Here is a 21,514-nt window from a genome sequence, read left to right as displayed (position 1 = left end):
TCTACCCTCCCGTCTCTCTCTGCAGTATCTCCTGAAGCAGTGCAGGGCACGTGTTGGAGGTGTTTCCTGGGGCAGAGCCATCCTCCCTGCAGGCATCTGGTGCTCTGTACAAAGGAAAGTAGAGACCCACAATAACTCTTGTGCTCTCTTATCCTCATTGGCAGCATTTCACTGCAGAGTTCATACTTGAGAAGCAAAACATGTGTGAATGGAAGAGCGGGTGGGACAAATGTTTTAGGCCAAGTAACTCAAAAGGTTACTTTTCACAGTGAGTAACCGCTGTGATGAATTCAAACTATTTCAATACTTACAGTATAATGCAATAGTAAATGACATAGTGCAGTTTTGTTTCTCCTTTAAGATGATTAAAACCATCTTATTTCAGACTGATAGTTAATATATTATATATGTACCAAATCGCAATTGAAGCTGTATTATGTTTAGACTGAGTGAAATATTTGTTTTTATAATGCACCATTCAATCAAATGGAAATATTCTTGATTTAATAATTTATACACATTTTCCCCCAAACTCAGTTTAACACATTTGATATTTTTGGAAACTTAAGGATCTCTGCTGGCTTTAAATAAACTTTTGTGGCTATGCAGTCTGACTTTGTAATGACTGACCAACCGGTTGCTTGTAAAAAGTGTGCAGAAAATGGCCCGAGTGAAAACAAGAGTAATGTTTGTCAAGTAAAAGCATTTTGACAAGATATTCCCTTAACATTTTAAATACATTTTAAGAGAAAATTTGAGATTATTATCAGAGAATCTACATTTTATCTCAAGCCATTCCTATAAGCTCCTGAACCCCGGGTGTATTTGAAACGTAGCCTCTCTGAAAGATACAGACGCAGTTTACACACGAGGAGCTTTCCTTGTGCTGTTACAGTGAAACAGGGACAAGCAGGGAGGGAAAGGACACAAAGGTTGAAACAGTCCAAATTCTGCTCTCCAAATGACAGATTCTGAACAAATTGCAACAAACAATACACAGCCAGGTTAGCGGCTCTGTGGGGTAATAAGGGACATGGGCGGCGGAAGGAGCAAGTCAGTTGAAACGAATAAGACAGTTAGTATCATGGAAAACCAGGCAGAATGAATGCGCGAGAGATCAGGAGGGATTTGTAAAAGAAACGTGTAAAATAAAGTTTTACTGAAACGATTGTAGTTTTTGGTCATACCAACTCATTACAATTCTGACTTGATGATGGTGGAAAAACATGAAAAGTTAATGGACCAAAGTTATTAAAATTCCCCCTGAGAGGGGCATAAATGCATCCATCTAACGTTGTCGATACATTTCTCTCACAACCATAAATGTGAACCTCATGGTGAAAGTTAGGGGATCAACAAAGTCATCAGGATTCCTCCTTTGGGGACCGTCGGTACAACATTTCATGGCAAACAATCCAATAGTTGTTGAGATATTTCAGTGTAGACTAAAGTGGTAGATCGGATATCATTGCCATAGAGCCGCATCACTAGCAAAGGTGAAAAATAACACAATGAGTTTAAATTTGACAATATTTTCGCCATATTATGATGTATATTCGATACCAGAAACACATTCTTCATAGTATCAGGAAATAGATTTTGGCCACCCAGCCTGAATACTTGTTAGTTCTAACGCCATATACATAAGACAGTGAGTCTTGTAGATATTCGGCTTCATCCAAACATGTGATATGTAGTATTTTGTATTTGTCTGGTCCAGTCTGGGCCGGGTGAAGGTAAAATGAGCTTGGCTCCTGTTTGGTTATGGGGAGGGTCCTGCAGCGCGGCCAGGAAAACAGCACTTACTGAGGCCTCTGTCTGTGTTATTGTAGGGCTACAGGAAGAGAGAGGGAGAGGGGGGAGAGTGGGGAGGGTCTGGGGACGGTGAGGGAGATGGAGGAACGTGGTAGAGAGGAATGGAAGTGTTGTGGTCAAAGAATGGACAGGGAAGTGACGATGTGTAGAAAACAGAGATGACATTAGACATTAGTTTCTATCATTATCATCATCTCTTTTTTTGCTTACACCAAACACAAGACATCCGGAAAGAGGTAGAAGAAGTACTCAGATCTTTTACTTAAGTATAAGTAGCAATCAATCAAATTGTATTTATACAGCCCGTACCACAAATGACAAATTAGTCTCAGTGAGTTTTACAGACTGTACAGCGTACAACACCCTCTGTCCTGAGACCGTCGCACCGCACAAGGAAAACCTCCTCAAAGAAACCCCATAATTAAAGGGGGAAACAGGAAAGAAACCTCAGGGAGAAACTGAGGAGGGATCCCTCTCCCAGGACGGACAGACGTGCAATAGATGACGTGTGTACAGAATAGAATAAACAACATAATAAAATTACAACATAGACGATCTATACGACAAAAATTATTACTACGCTGTAGAAATACTCTGTGACGCGTAAAAGTCCTGCATTCAAAGTTTTCAGTAAAAGTACAAAAGTATTAGATGAGTAAAATATACTTAAAGTACAAAAAGTAGCCTGTACTCATTATACAGAACAACCATTTCAGAATAATGTATATTATACAAATGAATTATAATTATTATAACTATAATTATTAATTATTACTATACCACTATGTTTTACTATATATGCTGCTGGGTAGCTTGTAAATTCATAATACATCATGTTTTATTTGTTTATTACATTTTGTATTTTTAATTGGAATCAGCAAAGTTACTTAAGTTATCAAATAAATGTAGTGGAATAAAAAGTAAATTATTTACCACTGAATTGTAGTGGAGTAGAAGTATAAAGGAGCAGGAAACAGAAATACTCTAGTAAAGTACAAGTACTTTAAAATTGTACTTTAGTACAGTGAACACTTTCAGATCAGGGACAAAAGTCTGAAACTAAAAGAAATTCGATCTGAAAGTGAAAAAATAATTTAAATCTGAAAACATAAAATCTTCAAATGAAAATAACTCAAAACTCAAATTTAAAAATATAAAAGCTTTGTAGTTTCACCAATTTTACAACAAGCAAGCTGTAATTGAGATTATTTTCACCTGTCTTCATTTTGACACATTTCACAAATCCACACAATTAGCATTTAAATGAGCGTTCCAGCTACTTTCTGATAATTTATGTGATGTTAGACTAAAGTATATGCATTAACATGACTTGCAGCTCTTGTCCTGTAATTGCTGTATTTTAACACTCCATGTGAGTGAATATTTTGTATGCTGTGCAAAGTGAAAAGCCTTTTCTTTCTGCTAACCGTCACAACGGGATGTTTCACTATGTGAAAGTTACATTTCCCAACAGAGACAAAAAAAATCTAAATCTTTTATCGACACAAACCTTCATATAGTTTATCTGTCGACTGTAAATTTAAACCTCTAACGGACGTTTTCTTACAAGGGAAAGTATTGCCAGCCACTGCTACACAATAGCGAACATTTAAGAGCAGGCTAAAGACTTTCCTTTTTGATAAAGCTTATAGTTAGGGCTGGCTCAGGTTTGCCTTGAATCAGCCCCTAGTTATGCTGCTTTAGGCTTAGACTGCCAGGGGGACACCTCCTTCTCTTCCTCGCTCCTCCCCTTCCTCTCCCCTCCTCTCCCTCTCTATCTTTATGCATTTATGTAAATGTATGTTACTAACACAGCATCCGGGGCATCATCCCCGGAGTTTCTGTGTCTCTCATGTGGCAGGTTGCCTCTGATAAAGTTTACGTCAGGATCAGGAATCGTGGCAGCGCCTGCTGCCCTGGTCCTGCTGGACACCGGGAAGCCTTTTTGACATTTTTCTGGACTCATCCAAACTTAATAATTTCTGTCAAATGTTGTATTTGTACTATGTTGTTTATCCTGTACACACGACATCTATTGCACGTCTGTCCGTCCTGGGAGAGGGATCCCTCAGTTGCTAGTGCCATAAAGCCATCTTTTAAGACAGTGTGATGTATGGTTAACCCTTTTTATGACTGTTGCATGTTATATATATTGTTGTGATTTTAATGTTGTTGTGCGCTATCATGGCGATGAACTCTTGTTGTGTATAAATATTTACATGCTTCCTTTAACCTTTTCCACGAACTGTCATAACAAAGACACACAGACGCGTTGCTAATTGACACACCTGAACCCAGCTAAAATCAGCGATCTCATTCGCCAGTTGCCGACTCCACTCCCCTATAAATACGTCAGATTACCTGCTGAACCGGACCTTACAGGATGTTTCCCTCGCCGCGCACTGATCCTCCCCAGCTACTCCTCGTCTGGTGAACCAGACCTTGAAGGATGTTTCCCAGGACAGTTGCTGCCTTGCCTCCCTGCAGATCAGACCAGATCGGATCCCTTTTGCTCCTCGCCGCGCACTGACGGGAGGATGTTTCCCAGGACAGTTGCTTCCTTGCCTCCCCGCAGATCGGACCGGATCAGATCCCTTTTGCTCCTCGCCGCGCACTGACGGGAGGATGTTTCCCAGGACAGTTGCTGCCTTGCCTCCCTGCAGGTAGGACCGGATCGGATCCCTCTTGCTCCTCGCCGCACTCTATCGACAGTCCCGCTGAAGCACGCCTTTTCCCTGGCGCAAGGGAAAATGTGGAGCGGTTGTTCCAAATTAACAGGACTGGACTTTTGGTATTTTTAAACCTTTGCCTGAACTATTGCTTGACACATTGAACATTATTTTAACTATTTATTAACGAGGTGTTTTAAAGTAATGTTGCAATAAAAGTAAATCACTTTATACGTTTCTTGGTGTCATTCTCGCTGTGTTGGTGTGGCTGGGAATCCGAACCTTTTAGATAAATTTGATGTTAGCAGGCTATTCTAGTCCGTTACATTAGTGGCGTTGTCGGCAGGATTCCCTTTCCACACCATACAGTGCAGAATGGCAGATGATGAATAAGAAGTTGTAAGCCCCAGTGTGTCACCAGAAAATGGGGGCAGGCTGGGAAATACTATTGCAAGCCAGCCTGTGGTAAATGCAATGGTGATGCCTTGGTTTAAGGGTGTTCTATGGATCCCAAAGTTTAATGGTGACAAAGGTCAAATGTGTTTTTCTGAATGGCATGGGCATGGGCAGGTTCAGGCAATGCTGACGGCACAAGGGTTAAATGAGGAGCAGAAAATGTATTTTATTTTTGGGGCACTCAAGGGTAATGCAAAAAGAGAGACGTGGCTTCTTGACCCCACCAAACTCTCAAGTAGCAAAGCCATTCTGCAGGAGTTAAAAAGACTGTATGGACGTGTAACCCCAGTAGCTCAGCTTCGGGCACAGTGTTTCAAATGCTACCAACAGGAAGAGGAAACTGCTGCTTCTTTCCTTCTTCGGCTCCGTGAAATATTCCACAAATGGAAAGAAGGTGAACCAGCTGGCTCAGCCCATGACAAGATGACTATCCGAGACCAGCTTGCCCTTGGTTTGAGGCCCGATATGGTACAACAGGAACTTCAACGACAGGTGCGTAGAAATCCTACAATGTCCTTCCGTGAGGTGTCTAGTGAAGTCAGAGCTTTGGAAACTGAACCAAAGATAGAGTCTGCCTGTGCATCACGTGTTCCAGTGCCACAGCCACGACCGGCCATGGCATCATCTAGCCTGGAAGAATGGAGAGACACAGTGAGAACTGAGCTCAGGAAAGAAATGAAAGACCAACTGTCTATTCTTAAAGAAATTCTTACAGAAGAGATCAAACGGCAACTCTCTCCACAAAATGCCCCAGTTGGGCACAGAGACTCCACCCCACCCCCTACCAGACAGGTATGGATGGTAAGATTGTCGGGACGACAACTGTTAAAGGGGGGAGGAGTGTCATAAAGCCATCTTTTAAGACAGTGTGATATATGGTTAACCCTTTTTATAATGTTGTTGTGCGCTATCATGGCGATGAACTCTTGTTGTGTATAAATATTTGCATGCTGCCTTTAACCTTTTCCATGAACTGTCATAACAAAGACACACAGACGCGTTGCTAATTGACACACCTGAACCCAGCTAAAATCAGCAATCTCATTCGCCAGTTGCAGACTCCACTCCCCTATAAATACGCCAGATTACCTGCTGAACCAGACCTTGAAGGATGTTTCCCAGGACAGTTGCTGCCTTGCCTCCCCGCAGATTGGACCGGATCGGATCCCTTTTGCTCCCTTTTTCCTTGTGCGATGCGAGGGTCTAAGGACAGAGGGTGTCGTATGCTGTACAGTCTGTAAAGCCCACTGAGACAAATGTATAATTTGTGATATTGGGCTATATAAATAAATTTGATTTGACATACAGAAAAGAAAACGGATTTAACTCATTCCCTGTTAGATCAGGCAGCAGTGTTCTCCACCAGGGGAAATGACCACAGGTTGGTGCTTTACCTTCAATCTGAGGCGATAACTCCACTTTGGATCCAATTAAGTAAAGAGCACAAGCCACTCAAGCCCAGCCATGAGAAATATCAAATAAATAGAGTCGGCCAGAAAGCACTCAGGGAGCACACACCTCTGCACAGTCACCTAAATGTGTTAATTTAATAATAAAACTGCAACTGGATCCAAAGTGTGACTCAAAATACAATGTAGAAATATTATCAATCTGATCAAGGCTTGGTTTGGTGAGGCATGAGAGAGGGCAATTACTTCACCAGTGTTTTTCTTGGTTTATTTTTTTATGAAAGAAGGAAAGAGAGCAAGCAAGAGAAACAGAATTATGTTAGTGACACCAGCCCTAACCCTCTCTCTGTACTACTCTTCACCCTGTGCCGTGTTTTAATGAGCATGTTCTATTTTGTTTCTGCTTCTACAGTTTTCTCAACTTGCTTGTTGCTGTTTTTTTTTCTTTTTTTAATGACCTGTCTACCTAAATAGCAGTAATATTCAGGCAGACAGTTCATGAGGGGTTATGTCCCACACGATGGCTGCATTCAAAATCTCATACTATTGAACTAAATACCACAATACTGCATACAACACACTTAATCAGTATGTACTGATTAGTATGCCTACTGCCTACTAAATTAACGGTTAAGTATGCCATTACCAACAGACTGTTCACACTGAAGTAATCCAATTAAATGCATCATATTATCGATCAATAATGTTGTGTGTTTTTATCACAAATGTAAATTTCCTTAAATTAAATATGTTCCGGTATTAGTTTAAGGCAAATTTAAATGACTTTTGGGGAGGTTGAGTACGTGCAGTAAGCTCACATCACACACTCAGAAAACTCTCACGTCCATAAAATTCATATACTACGCAGTTGGAACGTATGTAAGATGTACCATTTATAACATTTATCTTCTATGTTTATGTTTCGAGCAGAAGAGTATAAAGCTGCTCGCCTTCTGTGTTCCAACTGACAATTTCCATTCTCTTTTTTTTCTCTGGGCAGCCATGTTTGCCTACTTTTTTTTATATGTCTCTCACAGACACACTGCCCACAGGACAATAATGTCCTTTGACAGGCCGATAAGGTCAACCCTCGGGCTCTGTGATCGCTACACTCCAGGGGAATGTTGTGGAGATGGGCATAGACCTTCCCCTCTTTTACCCACCTGACACTCAGATATTAACTAAACACTGTGTGTGTGTGTGTGTGTGTGTGTGTGTGTGTGTGTGTGTGTGTGTGTGTGTGTGTGTGGTAGTGGGGGGGCAGGACCCTCTTTATGCAACCATGTTCCCTGCAGAGAAGTAAGGACACAAAACAGTAACATGGGAGCCTACAAAGCAGTGGAAGTCAAGGATGAATGAAGCGTTTGAGCATCATGTATATGCAAATGTCTGCTGCTACTCTTCTCATCGATTGTGTGTGTGAGTGGGAAGAGAGAGAGTCACAGGTACAGTCTGTTTGTCAAACATTTTGAAATGACTGACATTTAGAGATGCACTTAAACAGACATGCATGCTTTCATTATTAAAACAAATGAATAATGTGACAGGAAGAAAACCTTTTAAAAAGCATTTATGGAATGCAACTTTAAATGTGAACTTTAAAGGACTTGCATTACGTAACAGTTTGTTTGAGTTCTTTACCTTTCAAAAAATACAAAAGATATACATCCACCAGTGTCTGTGTTTGGAAAGCTGTGTTTCCAGGACTGGATGCGTGGTTGTATTGGAAAAATCATATTACTAAAATCTAAGTCACACCAGCAGGACGGTTAACTCTAACTTAGCTCTGAACTGCAACTTCATCATCAATTGCTTCACATGCTCACATGTGGACACAGGAAAAAAACACACAGAAGGAACCATTAGAAACATGTTACATTACATGTGCTCTTCTTTATCCTACTGTGCAGATGTATAGTTTTAGATTGTGGCAGTGGAAATCTTATGGTTTGGCTGAACAGATTTCCACTTGACCATGTGTGACAACAAACCATAGTGGTGCTTATGAGCGCTTACCATGCTGCAGGATTGCTTTTGTTCTCACTTGAAGTGGAAAGTCATGATGACCATGACCATTGCAAACAGTTAATACACTTGATACAACACTCGACAGAACCTAAACCTTTATTAGCAACATTCACAGCTTGGACTCTTGATTACTTTTTGGTTCTTCGTTTATATTTTAAGGGGAGACACTACAGGCAAAAAAATAAATAATTTTTTCACGGGTCAATAGTCTTCTTTCAGACTAGTGGGAAGAAAACATCCAAAATACACATTTAGGTTTTTATTTTACTATCTTTGTCTATAGATTTATAAAGTTATGAGATCTATCTTTAAACAGAACATTTCATAAACAGGTAGGTAGGCAGTTAGTATGAACAGCAAACAAGGAATTGATTGGTTGAAATGTGTATGTCAACCCTGTACAGAGAAATGTCTGACTTGAGCAATATTGCACAGAAGCAGCCTTTGTGGCCTGGATTTACGAGCAGCTGGATTTATTGTGTGTGTTTGAAATGGATCAGCTGTCGTTTACTTCTGATGATATGTTCTCTGACAAACATTTACCTTGTGTTCACAGGCATGCTGTAAGCATACGTTTATTAAAAGGTACCCTGTGGAGCTTGTGACCACCGGTAACGCTATGGACCAATGTTTTTATGCGTGGGTCCCCGTTGTTGATTGTATCGTCCTTGTGTGCGTTCAAGCTTGTGCATGAATATAAACATAACTTTTTTGTTTCTTTACAAGAAACGTCAAAGAGCATCTTTAACTCACCTTTGGCTGAGCATATTGTACCTACTTTAAAGACTGCTTAGGGGCTTAATGTAAACCGCTGAATCATAATTTATACGATGATGCAACATTTTAACCTGCAAAATAAAGCGGTCAGATAATCGTAGTGGAATAAAAAATAAAGTACAATATCGTAAATGTAAACTAATGGCCTATGTCACATTTTAAAAATGTTCAGGAAACAGAAAAAACTGAACCAAGTATAGACTATATCATTTATTTATCATTTCACACAAAAACGTTATGACAATATATGACTATTGACATACAAATAACACTGTCTGTCAATTATGTAACATAAGAGAATTAAATTACTTAGGCCAATTTAAGAACATGGCGTTGTGATTTAGGCCTGATAACTTCTGGAGAAAGTGACTTAGGCAAAACAGTGCACTCCTTTTATCCCCACTACTGTGACAGACCATGGGGAAGGGTCCGCCACAAACAGTTTAAAATGCTAGCGGAGCACACAGAGACCGTGGATGGCCCTTTAATTCAACAAAGCAAACTCAAAAGTTACAACTTAAATCACTCTTAGCTAAATCAAACAAATGGCAGGTAAATCAAACACTGAGGAGGTTTGGGCCTCGCCCCATGTCTCCCTCCAGCTCTTCTTTGCTGGGTTTTTTTTTTTTTAATTGTAACTGACCTATTTCCATTTAAAACTATTTCTCCCCTTCATTCTCAGTCATCTTGATTGATGCCTAATTATGTTCCAAATTGTGGAAGAACTGCTGACACTCGACGGGCATGACATGTTTCATGGACTGAAGGTCCTGGGACTTCCTCTCCTTGATTGGCAGAGCGTGTGGAAATATTCTGATCCATGCCAGCAGCTTATTTGGCACCTGTAACCTCTGTGGCAGTGCATCCCACGCAGAGTTCGCCGAGAAGGATACCTTGTAATGGACCTTACCATCACTGCTAAACTGAAGAGCCTGCAAATGATGGACAGTCAGATCTTCAGCTTGTTTGCCTGCTCTGATGCTCAAGAAGTAAGAGCCATTCCATTTCAGGAATTCATTATGCTTGACCACCTTCACGTGGTCGTGTGATGGTCTGATTCTTGCAGTCTGGAGTATGATCATGTCGTCTGTCGGAGTAATGATATCCGTTATCATTTTGCATTTAATGATGCCGTCACCCTCAATTTGTGTGTGACCTGCAACAAGCTGCTTCTGTGTTATAAGTACGCCATATTTCCTGGCAAGCTCAGAAAATGCATTTTCCACATTTGCATTGCGGTTCTGATAACCGCAACCATCGCTCCACACTACTATCTCCTTGATTTCTGGATGGTCTTTGATCACACCTCCAAAAATGGCAATATTGAAGGTGTGCTAATACCTTGCTACTGAGGTCGCCCTCTGACCAAATATAGCAGTACCCTTCCTTTGATTTCAAGTCGAAGAGGGTAAAGTTATGGACCTGCAGTTTCGTTTCGTAATACAGGCAGCTGGCTTGGGTTTTTGGACACATCAGCACGGCTTGCAAGTCCATTGTCCAAACGGACTTCTCATTGTTCGCAGAATCCTTGTTGCAGGATTTCTCTTGCCTCGCTTCATCTTTCTGGATCACATGTGCATCATATTTGACCTTACTAATATTTCCATGCTCGAATGAAACCTAAACGTCACACTGCTCCTTCCGCGGAATGAATACAGATGCAAGGTTTGCTGGAACCGACAAACCTGAACCCAAAAGCACGACACAGACAGGCAGAATACAATATAGTTCAGTTTTCTCAGTAATCCAGGCAGGGTCAAATACCGGTAAATCAGTCCAAAAGGCAAACAAATCCACTAAGGAGCAGGCAGAAGAATCGGAGTCCAGAAACAGGCAGCAGGGTCAAAACGGGTAGGTCAGGAAAACAGGTAAACTAGATGATCGCTGGAGAGCTTGGCAGGAAAACACAAGACAATCTGGCAGGGAACAAGTGGGAGAGAACTGGTATATATCCTCTGAGAGAACTAATGAGGGAATGAGAAGCAGGTGAAGGGATGGGCTGTGGAAACCAGGTGAGGGGACTAAGTTGATTGCAGGCAGTGAGGATGAACCAGGATCTGAAATGATAAGAGAATTACTGACAAGGTAAAACCAAATCTAAACAAACTAATAGTGGGTGAAGCCGACAAACGCAAAAGTTACTTTTCCTAGTAGCTAATTACTTTTTATAATTATGCAGTAATTGTAAAGTAACTGTTACTTTTTGAAAGATTAGATTAGTTTTTTAATTAGTCTTTTTTGTCCCAGATGGAAATGTGTTCATGCTTCATGGAGCTACAGGAGCTATTTAGTGTCTGTAACCCACTGGGAGGCTTCATAATTAAACTATAAAATAAAACTATGAAAGTAAAACACTAAATAACTACACAACATTTATAGACTAGCCTATATTACAGTAAACATTATCACTTACAAATAGGGGACGAGCCCTGAACCATGGAAATAACTTCATTTATCTCGTAGTTTTTCTTTCTTCTTGAAGCAGCCACCATCTTGTAAAGCTTGTAAAATGTCCTACGTCACAAGACAATGTGACTTAGGCCATTTATTTTATTGCCTAAGTCACAGTCTTGAGATAGGCCATGATACTAACAGGGTAGGAACAGCGTTATCTTTTCAGTAAGGATCTAGGCAATTTTACCAGAGGTGGCCAGCATCATGAAGAGATGTAATGTAGTAAAAATATAACAATAAAGAAATTAAGTACAAAAAAATATATATAAAGTACAATGTACTAAAGTTAAATTCCACCACTGGTGCTGAAGCAGAAAACTGAGAGACAGGTGCCATAAGAGTCATGACGCACACGCAGCAGAGCTGCTCTTCTTCCCTGATGCCAGCCTCTCTCACTTTCTCTCTCACTTTCTCTCTCTCTCTCTCTCTCTCTCTCTCTCTCTCTCTCTCTCTCTCTCTCTCTCTCTCTCTCTCTCTCACACACACACACACACAGCACATCGTATCAAAGAAACAGCAGAGAGCTGTGTAGAAAGAAAGTTGACGGGCGAAGGAGAAGCGTGGAGCTGCAGCTCAGCACCACGGACAGCGAACGAGCTATCCATCGATATTATTGGAGAATCAGAAGACTGAACTGACAATGAGGGGTTTGATTTGATCTCGCAAAGACCTTTTCGCTGCTAAACCAAAGTAAGCATGATTTCGTCTTGATCTCTGGGGGAATAGATCATTGATGTAGTGTATGCGTGATATACAAATTTAGCTTTGCATTGGGCACTATATACTTAACCTACATACACAGTTTTTATATTATTATATTATTATTATTTTTATAGAGTTTACGAAGCCGTGGGACTGTTCCCAGCGATACTACCGCTTGACGCGCAACACAGCGGATGAACGCAAATACTGGTGCGTAATTACGGATACTACTCCTACTCCATATTTCACATAGGAATTCATGACACACAAGCGTACCAGTTCTTAGCACGTATGTACTATGAGTCACCTACTTTCTCTTGGGCGCACAAACGCACACTTACATTTGAGACCTACTGGATTATAGATCAGACAGGTCAAACCACTTTTTCTGACACCTAGTAAAAAAATACAGTTAATTTAATATAACATCTTTCATATAACAAGATCACAAAGTGCATCAACAGAACAGAAATAGACAACAGATATTAAAAACACACAACATTGCAAACACTAAACCGGTTTAAATAAGTTTTCAGCTGCTTTTTAAAGGCTCTAACAGAGATGTGTGATCTGTCTATTGATTAAGGCATGGAAACAAACATGGCAGAAGTGAAGACTTTCTTCTAAACCAGTGAAAACAGGAGGAAACAAGTCTACATCTGCACCATCTTCCTCTCTGAAACCTACAATGGAGCCGCCTGACCAGAGCGACTGGTTTCCCTTTGCACCAGACCTCAACTCCTCCTCTGCAGCCACTCCCTCGCCTTTCCTTCTTTCATACCCCCGCCTCTTCAACATCTCCTCCAACCTGTCCACTCAAAGTGTCCCCTTCCAGGGCAGCAGCACTCTAATGACGGCACTCATCTACCTCACAGTCTTCATGGTGGGTCTGACTGGCAACACTCTGGCCATCTACGTGGTGCTGCGCTATGCCAAAATGAAGACAGTCACCAACATCTACATCCTGAACCTGGCGGTGGCCGATGAACTCTACATCATCGGGCTCCCCTTCCTCACCACGCAGAACGTGCTCTCCTATTGGCCGTTCGGCTCCTTCCTGTGCCGTTTAGTCATGACGGCAGACTCCATGAACCAGTTCACGTCTATTTTCTGCCTGACGGTCATGTCCATCGACCGTTACCTGGCTGTGGTTCATCCAATCCGCAGCACCAAGTGGAGACACCCCCGCGTGGCCAAGGTGGTGAGCGCAGCCGTGTGGGCCGTGTCCTTTGTGGTGGTCCTGCCTGTTGTCATCTTCTCTGATGTTCAGGTATAAACTCACGCCCTGCATGGTCGCTGCCCTTTCTATTTAGCTTCAAATAAAGGACCAGTGTGTAATATTCAGGGGATCTATTAGCAGAAATGGAATATAATATTGATAACTACATTTTCATTAGTGTATAATCAGCAGAAACTAAGAATAGTTTTTGTTATCTCAGAATGAGCCCTTCATATCTACATAGGGAGCAGGTCCTCTTCCACAGAGTCCGCCATGTAGCCCAGAACAGACAAACCAAACACTGCAGAGAGGCCTTTCACATTTTTGTGTTACCTGAAGGCCACTGTTGTTCTCCGACACACTTGGAACGGGAGGGGCGAGCGGAAAGGGGTATTCAGTTGGTTGGCTCATTTAGGGTTACCAAGCACAGTGGGTTCATCCTTTTAGTTTATTCTCAAATAGACATTAACAAGGCAATTATTTAAATAGCCATATTTATTTCTATGTTAGGTATAAGCCACAAATTATTACAAGCCATTGGTTTGATTACAACAGAACAAGTTACAAATGTACCTGCTGGTTCCACAGTTTACTGTTAGTCGACGCAGTAATGTCTGGAAATGTATTCCACAATGCAAAATGTATTTATTTGAACTCCACAAAAGCAGATCATGTCCTTTGCATTTCTCCGAATATCCCTTCCCGCATTATTCATAAGCGTTGTAGTTTCACACTTATCCTTGGGTCTCATAGTCCAATGTGTACCTCCTATATTTACCTCACTTTCTGACTGATGACTGAATTTTTTATAAATTTTACTCAGGTGATTTAATCTCCTTTTAGGACACATTTAACTCCTGCAACATGAACTGGCCAGAGCCAAAGAACGTGTGGTCAACAGCCTTCATCCTCTACACTGCCACAGTGGGTTTCTTTGGACCACTGCTCATCATTTGCCTCTGCTACCTACTTATCGTTATCAAGGTGTGTGTGTGTGTGTGTGTGTGTGTGTGTGTGTGTGTGTGTGTGTGTGTGTGTGTGTGTGTATAAGGCTGATTGAAAAAGCTCAATGTTTAAATTTATACTGTAATATGTTTATATGTAATATCCCTCATTTTCATTTTCATCATTATCACTATCATATTCATCCTCTTCATCGTTATGGTGCAGATAAAGTCATCCGGGGCGCGGGCGGGCTTCACCAAGCGTCGGCGTTCCGAGCGCAAGGTGACACGGATGGTGGTGGTGATCGTGGTGGTGTTTGTATTTTGCTGGCTGCCGTTCTTCATCATCAACATGGTCAATCTGGTGGTCATCATCCCAGAGTCCAGCGCCACTGCCGGCATCTACTTCTTCGCTGTCATCCTGTCCTACGCCAACTCCTGTGCCAATCCGGTGCTCTACGGCTTCCTGTCAGACAACTTCAGACAGAGCTTCAGAAAAGTAGGTTGAATTTCCTTTGGGTGAAGTTTAAAGAAGTAGTTTGACATTTTGGGAAATTTGCTTATTTGCTTTCTTGCTGAGAATTAGAGGAGAAAATCAATATCACTGTAAAGCCAGCAGCCATTTAGCTTAGCATGAAGACTGAGCTCAGGGGTAAACAAGTAGCCTGGTTCCGTATAAGAAGGTTTTAGGGTAGTTTTCTTGACTTATTTGTAAGTGTTATGCCCGGGCCCAGCTGTTTACCTCAGCAGTGTGTGTGCCTCCTATGTTTCCTTTAGGAGAACATGTTAACAGGTTAAAGCAGACATACAGCTCGGGCTCGGCTGCAGCTCGAGATTCGGAGGCTCGCCTCTTTTTTCCACGTGATGTAAGCGTCTCACAGCAAAAATAGACATAAATGTTTATTTTTGCTAGTCATATCGACATACCAGCAGTTTCAATTTCTATATCTATAAAAAAAAAATATCAAATATAAATAATTATTTTTAACTCAACACTTCCTGTTTCCGTTTGAAATTGTTAACACTTGGGCTTTTATTGTGAACTATTTTCAGAACCATGTTTAGTGGTGATTTTCACATCTCCATTATTAGTGGAGTACTGGGTTTTAATTGTTGAAATATGGTATTCATAGCACAAACCATTTTAAAAGGCAAACCCATGGAGTATTAGCAACATTAATCAAGATCCTTAATTTAATTTACAGGTTGTTATTTTGTTCATCACTCACTCGACCGGTATACATGGTGGGGTTGGGTAGCTCGACATACTTGCTTAATCATCCTGCTGTGTAGTTTATTCTCTGTCAACACAGCTACCCACAAGCTTCTTATTTTAGCTTTCCTTACAGCCATTATGTGCAGTATTTGTGAAATCTTTACTTTGGCACTGTCTGGTGGTAGTATCAAGAATGACAGCAATGCGCTGTGATTTACCCCAACATATCTGACACTGAGATGAATGGGCTGAAAGCATCTCAGACTACGCAGTATTTTTTACCAGAATTATCAAATTGTTCTAAAGACCAAAACGTATGTCCTTAGAACAATATGAAAGGTTTGTCAAATGCTGCTGCCTTTTCTTATCCATATGGTCAACTGAGCTTCAACACAATGGCTGTTGTTGTTCCTGGAGATTTCTGATGTAGTCTCTACAGGTAATTGTTGTTGTGGCCCTGCAGGTGTTGTGTGTGAGGAGTATAAGATGCAAGGCCAACGGTGTGGACGATGGCGACCCCAGAGCCCCGCGCACTGAGAAAACCACAGCACACGACTGCGTCCTTTTCTCCTATCGTAACCAGGACTACCACAATCCCCAGACCAGCCAGGTAGCGTTAGTGTCTGTGTGTGTGTTGTTGTGTGTGTGTGTGTAGGCACGGAATGAACAATGAACAAAAAACAATGGGAATTCAAGGACAGAAAGAAAGAAAATGTCAGATAGAATGTAATAATAGAAAAAATATGCCAGTAGTGCCAGCAAGTTATTATTGTTATTATTTTCTCCCAGCGGCCTAATTGTAAGAGACAGGGTTGTTAGCGCAGCACTGACTTTATTTGGCTTGGCTTGAACCACATCCTTCAATAATGCACACAAAACACAAACGCACGCACACGTACACGCACGATCGCAGGCACATACGTAGACACACACACAAACACTCATCACCAATTAGTGTGATGCATCAGGTTTGGCAGTCTACCACTTCCAAATGAATCAACATGCAAGTGTGTGTGTGTGTGTCAGAAAGAGGAGGGCAGTTAGGAAAGCAAAAAGCTTTGACTCTCTGGAGCGTGTCTAATTAAATGATTTGTAGGAGACCGCATTAGTAGAGTGGCTCTGATGAGACTTTCCCAAAGGTGATTTAAAACGACATCTTCCCCCACAATGTCACAGAGTATAAGAGTACATAGAGTATACGGTATATGTTCATGAGTCTAATAGCTCAATTATGGATGTAGGCTACGGATCTCTGATTATTCTCGGAGTGTAACTTCAGTTCAGTTTATTCACTAAACAGTTCAAATACAAGTACAATCATGAGACAAAATGAAGATATGTAAAATGGGACATCCTGATAAGCGATACATCTGAAATTTGAGAGTAGGACCAAGACACTAAGCAGATTTGTATTTTCAATCGTAGTTTACTAACACGTTATCTAGATTAGAAGAAGTGCATGTATTATACAGTAACATTTACAGCCTTCACAACACCTCAGACTAACCAAAGACCCCAACATAACTTTAACACTACTTTATGTCATATTTCTTCGTCTTCATGTGACCTCAAATGCAATGAAAATCAAATAATGTCCAGCACTTCTTACAAAAAATTCAATAATTTAACACAAAATATAGATTTTAAAATGATTTCTTTACCTCTACCAGAGTCTATGATCAGTACGGCATCCTCAGCAAAGGTCGGCTTTTCAGAAACAACAGACCAAAGAATGCCGTAATTGACCAATCAAAATCAAAATCGAGTATTCAACAAAGCTGTGTAATTACAATGAGATAAAATGATGCCGTATTACATGCTGCACCGTTTCCTGCCCTCATGTGTGTGAAACAATATATATCATACTTATTTGTTAAATATATTCTATATTATAATGAATGGGGATATATGTCATGAAAATCAGAAGGAGTCTAATTTGAACTTTATTTTCACAGCATTTCATTGTGGTTGCTTTTTGCTGCTGCTAAATGCTGAAAGGTGGTGATGATGACTTACCCTGCACACACATGAATTAGAATCTTTGTTTGAATAATGACGGGGAGTAATAAGGGAAAATGCAGCAAAGGCTGCGCCAAGTTCAAATTAATTATTGCAAATAAAAGCTTATAATTGGCTTGTTATTACTCACCTTTTTCTGCAGAATTATATTGGTTAATTGCAGCCTGGTAGCAAATATTCTAAGACCTGGTACTGGACCGAAACCTCTGCTTTAAACCTAATGTAGACTCATCCAGAATGAACTTCTCTTTCTGTTTCCCTGTTTCTTACTGCCACCCCTCATTGTTTTTATCCTCCTTCTGTCTCATTCCTTTTTTCTCTTCCTCCACGACTCAAATCTTCCTCTCTCTGAAGATCTCTCCTCACCCTCCAGGCTCACCTACCTCCCACACAGCAGCTGGCCTGCACCGCTCTACCCCGACACGTCAACCTCAACCTCCCTCCACTTGCCCAGGTATCGGACCCGCCACTACCACGGTAACCTCCATCGTAACCCTGGCTGAACTTCCCACCGTCACTGCCCTGACTACGCCCTCCTCCTCCACCTCCATAGCTCTGCAGGAACAGTAGCCAATGATCTGTGAACATCAGGTGTTGTAATGTGAAAACCCATTTCCAGGATTAGTTTGCAACACACTCATTTTAAATGTATTGCAACATTCACGGTCCATTTCAGTGAAGAAACCTCATGAATATTTGTCATGTCTTCATGTGTATCTCTACCTGTAGAGTCACCCAGCCTCTTTTTTCTTTCCATCCAGCCATCTGACACAAGTGCCTTTTCAGCTGCTCTCATCAATCATCGCAGACACAGGAACATTTTCACCTTCTCCCACTCACTGGACACACAACATGTAAGAACGTATTTACTTTTCAGGACCAAAAATTGCCATTTAGGACGTATATATACAGCCAGTGGAGAAGACTTCCTGCAGGTATTTAAGATGTTTATTTAGGTAAACCGGGCATTACAGGGTTCTCTTTTACAACCACACGTTGTGATTTAGACTAAGAAGATAAAAGGTATTTTAAGATACAAATCTTAAGCTTGAATTAAACAGCCAGACAGCAAAAAGCACAAATTCAGTGTCATGTTATTTCTGTATTATAGTACAACCATTTCCATTTCCAGCTCCTACTCACTTCTGTTCTCTTCACTTAAAGGGGAACACCACCTTAATTTAATGAATTCAAATATGTTATTTCCATATTTGTTGAGCTCCTCTCTCTCTCAAAGCCAGAAACCAGAGTCTCAAAGATGTGATGTCATCAGGTATAAAGTCTGGAGCGGCTCCATAGACAATAAATGTGAGACCCAAATGAGCTTTTTTCTATTGTAGTGTTCTCAGCCCTGAAACAGAACATTTATCCATATACTGAGATTATTCCCCTGGTTGCTCTGAGTGTCATCTATAATATCTTTCACACGTCATTGTCTGTGGAGCAGTTCCAGACTCTACACTTGATGACATCACACATTTGAGTTTTAGCACTCAGGTTTTGGATTTGGGAGAGAGTTGTTCATGTTTAGTATTAAATTAGACCATAGGAATGACATGTATGAATTAAAATAAATAGATTGGGTAATAAAAAAGGGGACATTGTGATGACATCTGTACAGCTTTGTGGAAAAAGTCTACGCTAATCGTTTTTGTATTCTGTTTGTATTTTCAGAAAATGGCTTGCTTGCTGTTTATCAGCTTCTCGGTCACAGCAAATGTGACTCTATCCCTGCTTAGTGTTTTTTTGTAAACACGTAGCCAGCATTGAACACAAACCTCTTACCTCTATGTATATACTGTTTACCTCCTAATTCCTGTCTTTTGGTATTTGCGTGTCATGTACGTGTGAGTGCATTTGTGGCTGTTTTGCATATATAAATACATGCCTTCTCTCTGCAGAACATGTGATGCTGGTAAATCTAGGGTTTAAATCAAAATATATTGTTGCTACTGTTATTGTGTGACCATGCTTTGCTCAGCGCCTTGTTTACTGTACAATAGATTATATAAACATATACTGTAAAGTGGCTATTTATGATCGGACTGGCAGCACAGCTGGTGGAGCCTTTGAAATGCTTATATTGCAAACTTGTCCACCCTTAAGCTTTTATTATGAAAGATCCTGTGTTGATTCTGGGACAGATGGGAGAGGACTTCTGATTGGCTGGAAGGTGCCCTTTAAAATCATACAATTTGGCAATGCAGGTAACCATAGCAACCATGTTCCTGCTTTGTGCCACGCCTCTGCCGGTGGTGAGTGGACATTGTAGCACAAAAACACAGTCAGCTAGTATTATTGTGTGTTAGGACACCTAAAGTATTTCTGGTCTATATAACATATCACCACACAGTCAATCTATGTATAAACACAACATTGTGTTATTCGATAAAAGCTGACGAGAATCAAATAATGTTCACATTAATGGATGAGATTATAGCACCAGGACTGAGAATGAGTTCAGAAAATCTAAATGATGGATGTTTTTCAGCAAGCAGTAAATACAAAGAACATATGATGTATATTATAACAAAATGATATATAGTTGTTCAGATGCTGTATGTATGTTGGGTTTCTTTGGAATACAATTATGTGATCAAAAACCAGACATTTCTGAACTTCTGGACCTGATATGTCTGTATTTTACACACACACACACACACACACACACACACACACACACACACACACACACCAAACTCAATTAAACTCTTATGTGGTGGGAAATACATCTAAATCTTTGTTCTAAGGACCTAAAAAATCTTCTTTTTTTTTATCAGTTTACAATGATCGATTGGGTCCTACATACAGACCAGATTTTCTGCCAGTGTTACAACATCTTTGGTTATTTTAATTGAGCAATTTTAGTTTTTCTGTATATTATTTTCTCTGTTCTCTTCTCACTGTTTGGAAGTGGGCGGGGCTTAGTCAGAAGGAGGTGATGTCATGAATATCCGAGCACCTGTCAGGATTTAGCAACATTTGATTTAAAATATCATGACTGTTGGTGGGTTGTTTGCTAATATTTTGTCAGTGTCAGCTGTGTCGATTGGTATTTGTTGTACCATCATCTTAACTTTATGAATAAATAGAAATGCTGTGTGTATCTTGTGTGTGTCTTTGGAGATGGCCCGTCTTTGTAATTACAACAGACTGGATGTCAGGTTGACTCTGCTTCATTACTTATGTAGCCAAAATGTACACTATTAATAGCATGATGTATTCAATTATACATTATTGCATGAACGGATTGATTTATATTATTTAGTCCTCTGAGACTAACATCACAGACATGTGTACACTTCTTTAGCTCAAAGAAATAAAGGGAAGACAAGCAGCAGACAACAATCTTTATTCATAAACCTATACAATTATACTGCACAACATCAACCAGATGGGTTAGGGTTAGACATTAAATAAGTTATCCCCATATTTTAAACAAGCTCTGTATTTTCCCCTTGGTGGCATGAGTCCATTTTTTCATGGCTGGTTGAACGACTTTTAAACCAATGTCACAACTGTAGGTGTCTCAGTGCTTTTCCAGGCAGCTGAGCACAAAGTGACCTCTTCATTTGCAACTGACGGCTCTAATTCAGGTGGAAATAGTCCAGAGACAAATGCAGGAGGGCAGTCAGGCGACCCAATAGAGATAATATCAAATATACTTTCCCAGACTTAAAACATTTTGTTGGGAATCTCCAAAGGCAGTGGACTACTATGCCTTCTCAGGCCACATTTAATACATAAATAAGGATTATTTTTATTAAAGTGATGTAAAAAATGAGAAAACGACCCTACTTCTCACT

The 21,514-nt window shown here is 40.6% G+C and overlaps 1 protein-coding gene across 2 annotated transcripts; it reads left to right on the top strand.

Moving 5' to 3' along the window:
• The first annotated feature begins 12,161 nt into the window (after nucleotides 1-12,161).
• On the top strand, nucleotides 12,162-20,814 carry LOC115014032 (somatostatin-like receptor F_48D10.1). Of its 2 annotated transcripts, XM_029440669.1 has the most exons (8): nucleotides 12,162-12,298; nucleotides 12,445-12,520; nucleotides 12,897-13,580; nucleotides 14,373-14,513; nucleotides 14,700-14,972; nucleotides 16,153-16,299; nucleotides 18,063-18,299; nucleotides 18,470-20,814. In XM_029440669.1, exons 3-7 carry the CDS (start codon nucleotides 12,999-13,001, stop codon nucleotides 18,276-18,278), a joined length of 1,359 nt encoding a protein of 452 aa, XP_029296529.1. In that variant the 5' UTR covers nucleotides 12,162-12,298; nucleotides 12,445-12,520; nucleotides 12,897-12,998; the 3' UTR covers nucleotides 18,279-18,299; nucleotides 18,470-20,814. The 2 variants fall into 2 exon arrangements, with proteins under 2 accessions (XP_029296529.1, XP_029296519.1); XM_029440659.1 differs by having other exon boundaries at nucleotides 18,063-20,814.
• The last annotated feature ends 700 nt before the right edge of the window (nucleotides 20,815-21,514 follow it).

This window comes from Cottoperca gobio, chromosome 1 (assembly GCF_900634415.1).
Source record: "Cottoperca gobio chromosome 1, fCotGob3.1, whole genome shotgun sequence".
Taxonomy (NCBI): domain Eukaryota; kingdom Metazoa; phylum Chordata; class Actinopteri; order Perciformes; family Bovichtidae; genus Cottoperca; species Cottoperca gobio.
This window is presented reverse-complemented; position numbering and strand designations above follow the sequence as displayed.